This window comes from Psammomys obesus, unplaced genomic scaffold, assembly GCF_907164565.1.
Source record: "Psammomys obesus unplaced genomic scaffold, mPsaObe1.curated_primary_1811, whole genome shotgun sequence".
Taxonomy (NCBI): domain Eukaryota; kingdom Metazoa; phylum Chordata; class Mammalia; order Rodentia; family Muridae; genus Psammomys; species Psammomys obesus.
In genome coordinates, this window is record NW_026592710.1 from 1,726,079 (window position 1) to 1,741,063 (window position 14,985).

The 14,985-nt window shown below is 54.7% G+C and overlaps 1 protein-coding gene across 4 annotated transcripts in view; it reads left to right on the forward strand.

The window, feature by feature from the left end:
- Prdm16 (PR/SET domain 16) overlaps positions 1 to 14,985 on the forward strand; it is a 201,374-nt gene that overhangs the window by 160,074 nt on the left and 26,315 nt on the right. For 3 of the 4 annotated variants that reach the window (XM_055615206.1, XM_055615207.1, XM_055615208.1), the window contains exons 4-7: positions 6,482 to 6,584; positions 12,022 to 12,232; positions 14,075 to 14,222; positions 14,748 to 14,901. In XM_055615206.1, the coding sequence (XP_055471181.1) occupies positions 6,482 to 6,584; positions 12,022 to 12,232; positions 14,075 to 14,222; positions 14,748 to 14,901 (616 nt within the window). Of the gene's footprint in view, positions 1 to 3,632; positions 3,674 to 6,481; positions 6,585 to 12,021; positions 12,233 to 14,074; positions 14,223 to 14,747; positions 14,902 to 14,985 lie in introns of those variants that run through there. The other variant, XM_055615209.1, reaches the window with a different exon arrangement.

The window sequence follows — 14,985 nt, forward strand, 5'->3', positions numbered from 1 at the left end:
CACACACACACACACACACACACACACACACACACACACACACACACGAGTGCACACACCTGCCCCTCTTTTCCTTCCTTTTCTTTCCCCTGTCCTTCACTCTTCCCCAGATGGCCACAGCCTCCACATAAGCCTTCTACCCCTGGCCATCCAGTAGAGACCATTGACCCACAGAGTAGCACTCTGACCCTCTCTGTGGCTGAATAAAAGTTCCTAGAGATGCAGGACTAAACTGAGTCCTGAGGACAAGCTTGTCTTTGAGAAGGAAACACTGAAAAATCTCAGTAGTGTTTCTCAGGTTATTTCCCCCTCCCAAGAGTGTCTACAAAGACTTCTAGGCAGTTAGCAATGGTACACACCATTAGGCAGTTAGTAATGGACACGTAGACAATGCATGTGTGGAAACATGGGTGCACGGACATACCTAATGCGTACTGTGAGCGCACGCACACACACACACACACACACACACACACACACACACACACACACACGCACAGCATTTCCAGGATGCCCCAGACCCTCAAAGGAAGGCACCCAGGGCACTCGGTGAGGAAATACAGCAAGTTAGAAATGGATAGGCCTTGGTTCAAGGTTCAATACATGACCTCATCTCCAATATCCAAAAGAGATGTAAGAACAGGAGAAGGTCCCAGCATCCTAAGAGAAAATTCTGGAGCTACAGTCACCAGAAGAGATGAGCTGTCCATCCTGTGGAGGAAAGGTGGCCGTTAACTGAAGGTCAGCACGAGGTTGGGGACCAGGATCCCTAGGCCTGTGCTCATTGTGGTGGTCAAGTCAGCTCAGAACCTGGCTTTCTGGTGTCCCATGTCCTTGGGAGAGACCCACATGTCCTCAAATGAATGTTGAGGAAAGTGAATCTGTCACTGTCAAGGGCTGCTCCCGTCCTGCCAGCTGCTGCAGGGGGCTCTGGAAACCACAGCAATCCACCTTTCTCCTGGTTCTCCTCAGCTCCCAGATGCTGAGAGTCCCCTCCGCCCAGCAGGGGGCCTTGCCCCAGCCTTGCCTGACATGTTCAGACCTGCATTGGGCCAGAAGACAAAGGTTGTCTTATGTACTCCTCTGTAGCTTTTGGAGTCAGGAGAGGTGGGGCCAGGGCTCTGCCGGGCTCAGTTCCCAGCTTTCCTATGGAAAGATGTGAAGCAGGTGCCTATGGAAAGATGTGAAGCAGGTGGCTCCTTTTTGTGCATTGCCTCACTTGCACAATGGGGGTGGGGACAGATGGAGGAGTGTTCACTGGTCAGTCGGCTGAGTTTGGGGGGCCGGCGGAGGCCATGCTCTTCAGCAGCCTGGGAGAGGTTGCTCCAGGATCTGGCTCTTTTGTCTGTAAGAACAGCCCAAACCTGTGCTCCTGCACAGCACCCCAGTACTGCACCCCTCAGGATGCCCTGTCCCCCTCAGGCTAGAAGGCCGAGGTGGCCACAGCAGTGATGCTCAGGGGGCAGCTCTGCCCACAGCAAGGGAGCAGCGCCTCTCGAATGCATTGGACAAGGGCTGTCCCTGCTTTTTAACAAAAACCTAGTGCGGTGCCCAGTGAAGCCCAGTGGCCTGTGGTAGCCTGGTCTCTCCCCAGCCAAGGTGTCTCGGTAGGTAAATGCACTGGCCACCTCACTTGATGACCTTAGTTCAATACCTGGAACCCACATAGTGAAAGCAATAACAAACTTCTCCAAGTTGTCCTCAGAGCTACATGCACACACACACACACAGACAGACAATGCAATTTAGATTTTTTTAATCCTTAAAAAAAATACATGTCAAATTCATTTTAATTAATTCACAAAACCCTATCCAGGGCTCTCTGTGAATCAAAAGGATCCTCTTTTTTTTTTTTTTTTTTTTTTTTTGGAGAGCAGTTAAATTTAAATTCAGGTTTCAGCTGTGGTGATGTCACAATACAGTAACTGTCAAAATTACTCTTCCATCAATTAAACTCAGCCACATAATGACATTGATTATTTAACTGTGGGCTAATACTTTATATTTTTATAATCCTTATCCAAACTGTGCAATCAAGGAAGAAATAAACACATGGGAATTTTTAGATTTTTAAGTGACAGAACATATAGTAAGTAACAAAATTATAAAGGCTTGGGCCCGGATGAAGCTGATCCAGCCAGGCATGTGGTACAGGGACCATGCCACGTGGGGACACTGGTGAGTAATATCATGGTCAAAGAAAGGGGCCACGTGCGCATCCACTGGATTCACACCTGTGCTCTGCTCAGTTTCTTCCTGTGTCACCTGCAGGGGCTTTATTTGTTCCAATGCTAGGATGCTAAGATGAAGCAGGCCTGGGGCTTTGGTCTTAATCACTAAACAGCATTTTCGGTACAGGCCAAGGGCTCTAAGGTGCTGGGAGCTGATGGTCACCGTAAACTGTTTTCTGGGTGTTCATTTGTATGAAAAGCTTGAGCCTGATCCCCAGGCAGGTGTGTACCTTTGCTGGCAAGGCCCCAGGTTTCCCTTACCCACACAGAGACACCTCTTTGTGTCTGGGCAGCAGTGGGAAAGGCGGACAGCTGGGCTGCGTGAAGCACGGTTGCAAGCCACCTGTTGGCCCAAGCACTGAGCTGCCCTGCCGGATAAGGGAAGCTGGGGTCGGGGAACGAGGGCTCAGCTTCAGGCTGTCTGCTGTGCCCTTATTAGAGAGCCACTGACAGTAGCCATTTATTTGCCTTGTCATCTCAGCTGCTGGGGGAAAGGTTCCCACCCTCAGGTTCTCAGACAAGGAGTAGTCATGTGACCTGTGCTGACAGGACCCCAGAACTCAGAGGTACCTAAAACATGTGGCACTGTGGTTTAGAGAGAAGGCAGCTTGAGCCTTCCCTGCAGCAACCCACCCTGTACCCCAGGCTGCTGCTGGGGGGTAGGGCATCAAACTTGTGCTTTCTTATTCTCGTTGTGAAAACTCAGTGGCAGCCTGGCTAGCATCTCGTGACACTGATGGTCAGGGGGCCAGAACATTCTAGATGGAGACTATGTGATAAGTCAGCTGCAAGGTTCTTAATAAGGGTTCCAGTTATAGTTTGTCACAGGCCGGCACAGAGGGCCTGGGCCATACAGTGGGCAGCAATGTGTAATCCCCACCTTGTCCCCCTCAACCTGGCACCCCCATCCACGCCACCAGTTCCCACTGAGGAGGCCTTTGTTAAGGAGAGTCACCCAGGCCCTCAGAGCAGGATCCGCCTTTCTCAGAATGCCTGGCTGATAAGGCCTTTGTGCCTCCTGGAACGGGTCATAAACGCATGGGTTGGCTCCTGTAGCCACCTCCTGTGGTTGCCTAAGGCAGGGCCAAAACTTGAGGAGAGTCTGAAGACGCCTGGCCACTGCCTAGCCTTCCGGGTGCAGGCAAGCTGAGACACCTCTGCCCGCCCCACCCTGGCCCCTGCAATTAGCGCTAATAGAGATTGATTAATTACGTCAGGGGTGGGGTGGGTGGGGGTGGGGGGCTCAAAGTCCTGCTGGCCACAGCTGCCTGCCGCTGCTTTGTGTCCCCCACATGTCCCCGACCGGGGTCGCATGGCCATTCTGTCAGGCTGAGGAAGGAAGGCCTGGGGCCCCCTGTGGCTCCGGGTGCAGTGTCCATGCTGGAGGGAGGGTCCCCAGAGGCTCCCTCTTCAGAACCGGAGCAGAGCTCTCTGGAGGCCTGGTGAGCTCAGGAGCAAAGGTGGGGGAGGGTGTGGAGCCCCAGGGTTCCCTGTAGTCCTCACCGGGGACCAGAGAAGGGAAGTTGGGCCTAGAGCCAAAGGAGGGGTCAGGGGGCCCAGTGTCCCCTGAAATGGGGGCTTGGGATGGTCAGGAATGGCCCCAGGAGGACCGGCCACCAGAGGAATCAGGAAGGAAGCTGGTGGCCATATAGCTCTCAGAACCGGAACTGGGTGGCAAGGCTCCAGGTTCCTGTACCCAGAGAGGAAGCAGTGGGGTCTGTGCGGAGGGGCCTTGACGGCCAGGCAGCTTACACAGGGGGTGATGTGGGAAGCAGGCAGCCTGGGAGGGGTGGAAGGGAAGGGTGCTCCCCCCTTTACCTTCCAACCTTGGAATAGGCACCCAGAGTCGGGTGGTAGGACACGCTGGCAAGGCAGCCGTGGCCCATGCATGATTTCACAGGTGAAAGGAAGGCCTGTGGTGGCAAGTTCTAACTCTAACCAGGACCTCAAGGGCCCAGGCTCTCATCACCCTCTCTTTCAGCCCTGTGCCCAGCACCAGGTCACCTACCACGCTGGGGCTGAGCCATAAGGACGAAGCATGCATTTGCTGAATTCTTGTGTTTTCGTGCTGTGGCCAGAGGGAAATGTGGGTGAGCTTGTAACAGCTGCCCCCCTCCAGCTCAGGGGGTGCTTATGTGGCTGCAGCAGCTACTCTGGGCAGCTGTGGGTGGATCCCCTTCGGAAGCAAAGGTGGCTGGAGTCTGACCTTCCAAAAGAAGAGTCCCTCGGCCGCAGTGTGATGACATAAAGCCAGGGTCTTGGAAACCGTTGGTTTTATTCAAGGACTCTGATCTCGTTTCTAGTCTCCATTTTAAAACCTCTTTGTCTTACCCTCCCTGAGGGTAACGCCCAGCCAAGCAAGTCACTGCTGGGGACTGCTGGGGAAGGAATGTGGCCACTGATAAGATCCCTGTCTACCTGCAGGCTCCCGAGTGCGGACTTCCGCTGCCAGGTGTTCTGGGAGTGACAGCCATGAGCAACGCACAGGCTTCGCAATGGGGCTATCTGCTGGTACCTGGAGTAGAGCAGTGTTCCGGGGGGGGGGGGCAGGCAGCTGGCTCCCCTCAGCCTCTGGAGGGCACACCTCTGCCAGGATGGTGATCGGGAACAGAGGTGTTGCTTGTTTGCCGTTCACCGCCAGGACAGTCTGCTCACCTCCGTCCCTGTGCTTAAGCCAGGCTGTCTTCTCTTAAAGTGCTCTTTCTTCTGTCCTTTCTCCTGTCTTGGACCCCTCCAGCAGTGCAGAAGGCCAGCCCGGGGCAGCTGGATGGGCCCTACAAGGCCTCCCAGAGCAGCAGGTGTCCCTGGCATATGTCCCCCCCAGCAGGTGTCCCTGGGGCATGACCCCTCCCCCCCGCCAGTCCTAACATCACAACAGAGTCTTGGGCACCCACCTGCCCAGGAGGCAGAGAGTTGCAGTGAGAGAAATGATGCCCAGGGTAATGCCCCCAGATAAAGGACGGACTTTCCTGTGCCCCTGGGAGGCCTGGGCTCCCCACGGGGCCTTGGGCCTCTGGTATCTTTGACGCAGAGTCTGGGCGAAGCCAAAGAAAACACCCCCCAAATCCCCCAAACCTGCGGTGCTCAGGTGACACGGAACAGTCTTCATCTCAGCCCCACACCAGGCATGGCTTTGAACACACACATGCACACACACTAGCACACACATCACACAGACACACGCGCGTGCACGTGCACACACCACACAGACACCACACCTCCAACCCCTGTCACTAGATGTAGCTCCTGACAGGCACTCACTCCATCCCGTTCCTGCTGCCCTGGACTCACAGGCTGGCAGCACCCTCACCCACAGAACCCGTGCCCGCTGGAGAGCACCTTCACAGGCCCCCCGCCAGATGTCTCCAATGCACACTGACTAAGGAGGTTTGGGAGTGGACTGGAGCGTGGAAGTCACTGTCATCTGTCTCCTAGGAAACTCCTGGTCGGGGTCTTGACACTGAGTGTCACCTGTCCTTTCTGTCAGCGCAGAGTGAAACTGAGAAAAATGGGCTCCATTCCTTCCTTTCTCCACAAGCCGCTAAGTTCTGGAGAGGATGTTTTACCCTGTAGCCAGCAGCTGCGTGAGGCCAGTGCACGGCTCAGCAGGCACCGCCAGGCCACAGGAAGGACCCAAGTCAAGCCTCAGGACCCACACGGGGGAGGAAGGCATTGACTCCCCAAGTTCTCCCGTGACCTCCACACTTTGCCCCCAGTATACACAAAAAGAAATACATTAACTTTTTTAATTTAAAAATAAACCGTTTGGGGGCTGGGGAGAGAGCTCAGCGGTTAAGAGTAATCTCGGCTCTCAACCTTCGTCACCCTCCGCCCTCTGACACACTTCCTCATGTTGTGGTGACCCCGACACTAATACTATGTTGCTACCTCATACCTGTAATTTTGCCCGTTATGGACGGTAGTGTCAATAGCTGATCCGCACGATGCTGGCTATGTGGGCCCTGTGGAAGGGTCATTCGACCCCCAAAAGGGTCACGAGCCATGGGTTGAGGACCTCTGTTCTCGAGGCTTCAGCAGCTTTGAACTCCAGTTCCAGGGGATCTCTTCCGCCTCCTCAGGCACCCAGTGCATGTGGCGCACATCCGTGCTGGCCAAACACTCTTACACAGACCGTAAAAAGAAATGTTTGTAAACAGTTGAGCAGGTCGAGCGGCCACCCCCGGCGGCCCCTCCAGTGCACCTGTGTGGTGACACACTCATGTTCACGCATGGTCTTTCCTCTCTCCTAGATTTACTACAAAGTCATCAAGGATATTGAGCCCGGAGAGGAGCTGCTGGTGCATGTGAAAGACGGCGCCTACTCGCTGGGTGTCATGGCGCCCAGCCTGGATGGTAAGACCCTGCTGCGCCGTGGCCCTGAGCCCCCGCTCCGCGGGCTCTGTCCCCTGCGAGGACCAGGCGTTGGCAGCTGATGCCCCGGGTGCGTAACTCAGGCGTCCACTGCTGTTATGACCAAAAGCAACTTGGGGACGAAGGGCTGCTTTGGCTTCTATGTCCCAGGTCACAGTCCACTGGGGGAAATTGAGGCAGGAACCTGGAAATGGAGAACCTGGAGGAGTGCTGCTCACAGGCTTGCGCCCCATGCTTTCTTATACAACCCAGACTGCTCAGGGGTGGCCCCGCCACGGTGGGCTGGGCCCTCGATATCAGTCATTGACTGGGGAGATGCTCCACAGCCTTGCCTAGTGGCCAGTCTGATGGACGAGCCATCAAGCACACGGGGCGACCAGCCCCTCGGCCTTGAGACTAGAGGTCCCTCCCTTGCCCTGGGGCCTCGGAGCACACCCTGAGCTTAAGAGGGTAATGCAGGCAAACTGGTGTTATTCTGAATTACAGTTGTACAGTGTTAGTGACCCGGAACACTACTTCTGTGTGGGTTCGCATGTGTGTTTATGTACATATATGCATGTGTGTGCGGGCCTGTGGGGTGTACCTGTGTACAGGTATGTGTACACAGAGGGCTCATGCACATGGAGGCACACGGTTGTCTTGCTGTCTTCCTGATCACGTTCCACTTTATTTACTGAGGCGGGGTCTCTTTGGAAACTGGAGCTCACCAGTTTGGCTAGCCTAGCTAGCTAGCTCGGCCTGGGGACCACTGTCTCAATATCCTGAGCATGGGGGTTACAGGGGGCCGCCACAGCTACCTGGCTCTTGGGGGGAGCTGGGGATCCGAACTCTGGCCCTCACACCCGTGAGCCAAGCCTTTTATCTCCCCAGCCCCTGGATAGTTCAAGTGTATTCTTACTTGGTTTTGTTGTGTTTTTGTTGTTGTTGTTTGGGTTTTTTTTGTTTGTTTGTTTGTTTGTTTTGAGACAGGGATTCTCTGTGTAGCCTTGGCTATTTTGGACTCACTTTGTAGACCAGGCTGGCCTCAAACTCACAGAGAATCTCCTGCCTCTGCCTCCCCCAGTGCTGAGTAAAAGGACTCCAATCTAGTTTGGCACTTGGGAGTGATTCTGATGTATAAGAGGAGAAAGCAACCAGGTTGCCTCTACAAGTGATGCCCACCAGGAGTTAAAAGTCCTAGAGAGACGTGCATGGGGGTGCTGGGAGGAGGTTTTCTGTGTGTACAGGGGAGATACATGTGTGTGGACACGCATGTAAAGGTCAGAGGTCAACAGTGGCTGTCCTTCATCTGGTGAGGCCAGTGCCTTGGACTCCCTCAGGAGACACAAGGCTTCCTCAGTGAAGGCCGGGAGTTAGATGCTCACTGGATTCTGGAAGGCTCTGCGACCCCAGTTTTGGCAGCCTCAGTTTACCTGTTAACCTACAAGCTGGCCAGTGAGCAGAGCGCCTGGGGGATTTTGTTTGTTTGTTTTGTTTTGTTTTTGTTATACTGTAGCAATGTATATCTCTAAGTTGTTCAGACAAGAAACCAGGGTAGAAGGACCTTTCCACCAGCCAGGTCCTCTCTGTCCACTCCTGTAAATTTTGGGTTTAATTGGGCCATTGAGAAAACAAGAATAAATTGCCAAGACTGTACAGCAAGGAGGTTTCATTTTCCTGATGATGATTGTTGAGGGGACCTGTGAATTTTAGCCAGCACCTGAGAACCACAGAAGATAAATCTGAGCTCAGTGGAGAATCCTCCGCTATACAATTGCCTTTGTATAATGAAATTTCTTTCTTCCAAAAGGTTTTTTTAAAGCCTTGATTCTTGATTCTTGTCCCTCTCCACACACACCTCCCATCCCACCCCCAATATTTAAAAAAAAAAAACACCACTCTACATTTTCCTAATAACTGATCAAACATTTGTGAGCTAATTACTTTCCACACATAATAGTCTGACATCAAATATTTGACTTTCTAACATCTGCTGTCAAGATCGTTCCCTTGACGCCCCAACAGCTCCCCCCAACACACACCCTAGTCAAACTCCAAATCGCACAGAAAGAAAATGCAAGCGCGTCCCTCACTAAGATAATTATCATAAAAAATCTTTTATCCCAGCCCTGGCTAAATGCAGCCAGCCCCTTATCGCCACAGGAATTTGGAGTAGGCTCTTGAGCGCTTTTGAGCTGGAGCTGTAGATTAGGATGCGGGTGCCGCGTAATTGTGAACCCCTCGGTCTCAAAGCCATTAGGCAAGGATTTATTTTTCAGTTATGTTCCTGTTCAGCCGAGAACGTTGCTGATGGAACTTGAGCTAGACAAGCGAGGTGCAGGGTTGATGGGCAGGCAGCTGGCACAGTATAATTTGGCATAAGGTTGATCTACCCCAGCCCAAGACCCCCACCACATTTAGGTAAGAATTTCTTTCCCAATTGTTCTCTCCTGTGTTTTTGTGCGGGGTCTGGAGGTCTGGGCAGGTGCCATTGTGCTGAGGACGCCCTGGTTTGCTTGCTCATTGTAGGGAATAGCACTGTTCCCCCAGAGATGGAGCCCTGTACAGATAGGCTGACTCAGAGTCCACACAGGTGACCAGAAGGACGGCACAGTCCACTCCTAGTCATGTGACCTTACTGTGTTTTGGTTATTGGATGGGGGAGGAAGGCTTCTTTTTCCTGAGAAGTACTTGCTCTTTTGTTTGTATTCAAACCCTCTCTTCATCTGGAAAGCCTCCTGAGGACCCACTTCCCCTCTCCAAGATGTGGCCATTGTGTGGCATGCACAGGAAAGACGCGGGCTGTGGTGGCTGCAGTAGGCATCAGTATAACCTTCCCTTTCAGCAGTCCCTTAAATGGAACTTTGTGTGCTGGTAAAATGAAAATGCCATGCGGCGTGCCCCGGATGTGTGCCAAGGCCAGCCCTCCCCACCTGGAAGAATCTAGGCTCTCCCACCCCACTTGCCTGGACAGACTCGGCCTGGGCGTGGCGCTGGCCCTGTCCTATAGAGGCTAGCTGAAGTCAGAACATTCACAGAGGAGAAGGGTGATGCTGTCACCAAAGTCATTTCTTCCTCTTGGGGTGACTCCTAATGCATGAGTGAGAGTCGTGCTGGGTCTTCCTGTTAATATGGTGGCACATGACCGATCTCTGTGAGTTCAAGGCCAGCCAGGGTTACAGAGTGAGACCCTGACTGCAAACAACTCCTTCAACTTAATTTTAAAATAAGATGATTTTAAGGCCAAATTCCAAATCAGATCCAGAAGCCTTAGCCAGCCAGTGATGTCCCGCTCCCCTTGAGCTGCTCCGACTTTTCCTCGCTGAGTCTAAAAAGACTCATGTCACTCCTGACATTCTGTGATTCTCACGTCCCTTCCAGCTCTCAGGAGCAGCTCTGCAGAGCCACAGCGTGCTCTGTGATAGCCTGTGCCTACACACAGGATCCTTCCTGGTGGGGTTCTAACTCTGAAGACCAGGGTTGGTGTGCCGGGTGAACACCTTCAAACTCTGGATGTTGGCTTCAAAACCCTCTACAGGAAATCAGGGTCCACTACCCTGAATCTCATGCTCAAATACTGAAAAGGTCCAGCCACAGCTGGCAAGTATAAAGCAGGGACACAGGGCACCACCTTGAGTGGCAGGTCTTAGCCCCTCCCCAGATGGAGCCCAGCAAGCCTTAGCTTCACTGATGTGAACAGGCATTCCTGTGGAATGGAGATCTCCAAGGCAAGGCAAGAATACAACGCTCATTCCCTAGTGCGGCACAGCGGGGCTACGTGAGGAAAGAGTCGCACCGACCCGAAGGACCCGCGGTGCCTTCCTTCCATAGAGCCCTGAAGAGTCTCGCTGTGTGACTGAGATAGGCCAGCGGGGCCGGGATGCCTGGGCCCTGGCAGTGACCGGGTTGTCTGGAGGAGAAGCAGTGCCTCATCAGCCCCGAACACTCACATGTCTGTTCCCGGAGTCCCGGATACTGACCAGCTTCATGCACTGGTGTGGCGTCAGGTGTCCCAGGCTCGGGGGGCGTTTCATACCGGCTCTGCAGACTCCCGCCTGGATCGGGTGCCCACTGTGCGGAGTGCCAGGCACGGCCCAGACAGGCGTGTCACCGTGTACACACTTCCACTCCGGGCAGCAGGGACTCAAAACCCCTCGCTGTCCAGGACACAGAGTCTGGAGCAGCCCGTGGCTGTGGTGGGAGACGGGATCGGGGCAGCACTGCCCCTGCCCTAACCCACGGTCCTGTTGGATACCAGGCCGCTCCTCACAACCCTGCACACATTTGCACAAGCACACAGATGCAAGCGTACCTCCCACATACAAGCATTCATAAACACAGAAACACATTAGCATACAGGGGCAAATCCCTAACACATGCCCCATTCACATACAAACACACGTGAACACATTCACAACTGCATATACAATGACACAAATCCACACGTGTACACAGAAACACTTCACACGTAATCTTCAGATGTATAGAACATATATGTACATGTGACCCACAAAAATACATATAAAGTCACAAGAAGATGTTCATGAATGCATGCTTGCCCTTTCTATGCAAACATGCACACTACATGGATGTGAAAATATGCTAACACATCACACATGTAGTTAGGCACATAAACATGGACACACGCTCACAAGCAGGCTCACACGTGTGCGCAGGCCCACTCTCCGAAGCCTGGGTGCACACTCCCAGGCCTGAGCTCTTAGCAAGCCTGAGCGCAGGTGGCTCGGGACACGCTCACACACGGTTGCACGAGCATACACACCCACGTGCAACTTCAAAGTGTGCACAGAGTGCACACACTCATGCGCGTGCCCATGCTTGCACATAAGCCCTCTTTGTGCAAGCTCTTCGAGCAGGTGTTCTCTCTCCAGGCCTGGGTGAGAGCTGAAGGGCTGCGGCAGCAGGGGCGGGACACACACCCGAGTGGCCCCGCCCGCTGCAGCTCAGGCTGATTGTTTGGCTTGGCACTGCGCTCGGGATGCTGCCTCATAAACTCAATAATAGCTGCCCCCCTTTAATTTGTTTGACCTTGACGACAATAATTTATTATATGCGATGGGGTTCTGCCTTCTTTTTTTTCCTCCTAATTCATAAACAAAGCGCTTGGCCTGGCTTCCTTCTCCACTCTGAGGCAGGGCCTCCTTGAATCCACAGTGGCCCCGAGGGAGGGATGCAGGGAGGAGCCTGACGAGGTTCAGGGTCTCCGTGGTGCTGAGATGGGAGCCTCCAGCGTGGCCCCGTCTGACCTGTGACCTCTGTACCCCTAGGCAGCCAGGAGGGCTGGGAGGAGGCCAGGCTGGAGCAGCCAGGGTGATGGAAGCCCTGGGGAAGTGGTGGGGTGGGCTGGTCTCTGGGGTCTCCTGTGCACCTGGGGGGGTGGCTGGCCCTCTTGCACACCTCGTTGCCCTCTGTCTTGCAGGGGACCCCACGTTCCGCTGTGACGAGTGTGATGAGCTCTTCCAGTGCAAGCTGGACCTGAGGCGCCACAAGAAGTATGCGTGCAGCTCTGCAGTGGCCCCGCTCTATGAGGGCCTGGGGGAGGGCCTCCAGCCTGAGGGCCTCAGCGCGGCCAGCGACGGGCAGGCACACGAGTGCAAGGACTGTGAGCGGATGTTCCCCAACAAATACAGGTGCTGGCCTGCTCCTGCTCCCACCCCACTCCGGTTTGGCAGTCCCCTCAATCCCTAGCCCACCTCTCCGTCAGACCTGGGCTCTAGGGCTAGGAGACCAAGGGCTGCTCTGTGCCATCTCCCTGCTCTGGAACAGAGTGGGTGCACATGGCAGGAGGCTGCAGACATTTTCTGATTCTTACCGTAAAGGGCCTGACCCCCACAGGAAGACCCACAGAGCCTAGGCTGCAGGCCACTGGCACGACTGCCCTACACAATCAGGGCTGTGGAGACAGCCTGAAAGACAGAAGGAGCAGAGACCAGAACGGGTCTTGCCACCATTTGGCCCAAGTGCTACTTTTGAAATAAGGCCCCAGTCTGGGAGTTGCTGGGGACATAGATCAGCCTGGCTCTCTGGACATACATAGCCCTTCTCAATGGACCCGGGAAGTGATCACACAAGACCCTCATTCCTGAGATATCACACACACACACACACACACACACACACACACACACACACACACTCACCCACATACCGTGGCAGCCACCTGCTTGGGAGGGACTCCAGAGGCACCAGCAAAGAGAGCTTCAAGCCCAGATGTGTGAGAACCACACACAGGCAGCTGGAGCAGGCCCAACAGGACAGCTGCTCTGTCCTAAAGGCCTGGAAGGGGTGAGGACCCAGGCACTGGGAGCCTTGGGGACCTGGGACAAAAGGGTATCCTGGCCTGTGGGTGGAGGAGCCAGGACCTCTGGCCCCAGTGCTCTGAGGACTGGGGGAGTCTGGGAGCTTCCCTGGGCTGAGTGTCCCCCGCATTGAAGAGTTTGCTCAGGACAACCTTGTGGAGTCAGAGCAGAACCCCTGTCAGGCTGCTAACGGGATTTACCACCAATCCCATCACAAACTCCCTGGGGACCGCAGATGCTCCGCCCTGAACAGATGACTGAGAGCATGTGTTGGGCAAATCCCTCCTGAGTGCGTTGCAGGGAACAGGGCTGAGGAGGGCCCGTGTTTTCTTTACATAAACACATAAATCACAATTAACAACAGGGAAAAGATACAATCTCTGGGAGCTGGAGGGGCAGGCGTCCCTGCTCTAAACGGATGGCTGGGCCCCGTAATTAAGGGGCCGTGATATATTACTGCTTTGCTCATGAAGATTAACGGTCATCCCGGGGACGGGAGAGGCAGAGTCCCCGGGGAGGAGGGGATTAGGAGTTGCTAGCTAGAGGAGCGGCCCCTCAGAGCAGCTGTTCTCACCGCTCTGATGTGTCTCATTCAAGACCCTCTCTGCCACTGCCCACTGCGCCTGCACTGTGGTCAGTCAGCCAGCAAGCCTCTCAGACAGCTGGCTGAGTCATGGCCTCCGCCTTACCCTGGGGCTTTGGCAGAGGTACCCTGGAACCCCTTTCCCTCAGGCCCAATCTTGGCTCTTTGTTTTCAAGATAGGGTCTCACCGGGTGGTACAGGCTGGCCGTAAGGTCCAAGTTCTCCTGCCTCAGCCTCTGGGATGTTGGGATTATAGCTGTGTACCACAGCATCAGACCAAAGTTACCCCTAATGTTGAGGTCACCTAACAGGTGTCTGGGCCCCCTGCCCCTGACTAGCTGACGAATGGGTAGAGTGAGGTGGCGCGGGCACTGGCTGCTTCCTCTGGCATGGGCAGGCTGTCTCTGCCCTCCTCCCCAGTGGCACAAGAAAGGGGAAGGGTTGGACCTGCCGCCAGCAAGCGCTCCCGTGGCCCTGCAGCATGATGGCCCCTCCAAGGGGCCACATGCAGGAGAACAGGCTAAATGGGTCAGGGGGCCTCCTCAGCCAGACACACAGGCCGTAGAGTGATCCCCATCCCCTGTACACAGCTTGGAGCAACACATGATTGTCCACACGGAGGAGCGTGAGTACAAGTGTGACCAGTGTCCCAAGGCCTTCAACTGGAAGTCCAACCTCATCCGCCACCAGATGTCTCACGACAGCGGCAAGCGCTTCGAATGTGAAAACTGCGTGAAGGTACCAGGCGCCCACCCCACAGAGCGTACACCGCTGCACACCCTCCCTCCCTCCACCTACAAGAGCCTCCGAGAGATGTGCTGTGCTGGGTTACATGCCCTGGGGTCATTTAGGCCCTTTCTCATTACTGGGAAGGGCAGGAAGTACCAGAGGTCATCAAACAGCCCTGAAGGGAACAGTCAGGACCAGAGCTGAGTCTTCTCCAGGGCAGCCCTGTGCCCCCTGACAGCGTGCAAGGCTGAGGGTTGCAGGGGTGAAGCACCCCCCAGGCCCAAGACCACCCAGGGTAGTGCTCTAGGAAACGCTGTGTATCTTTTGGTGCCTCAGGGTCACAGCATTCTGAGGCCTCCAGTAGAGAAACTGAGGCCAGGAAGTTCAGCATCCTGCCAAGGCTCTCTAGTAATCACTGCCACAGCAAAACCCATCCCAACCAGCAGGGCGGCAAGGGAGAGGGGCCTGGCCCAGCCTCCATAGGCTTCCGGTAGGTTCAAGACGGGCATGCAGCAATGGCATCTGTCTCCCCAGGTATTCACCGACCCCAGCAACCTCCAGCGTCACATCCGCTCACAACACGTTGGTGCACGGGCCCACGCCTGCCCAGACTGCGGCAAGACTTTCGCCACCTCCTCCGGCCTCAAACAGCACAAACACATTCACAGCACTGTGAAGCCATTCATATGTGAGTTGGCCAGCCTGGCCCCTCTGGTCCCTGCTGAAGACCCTGAACAGACAGGCCTCTGATCATGCCATGCAGTTGGGGTGA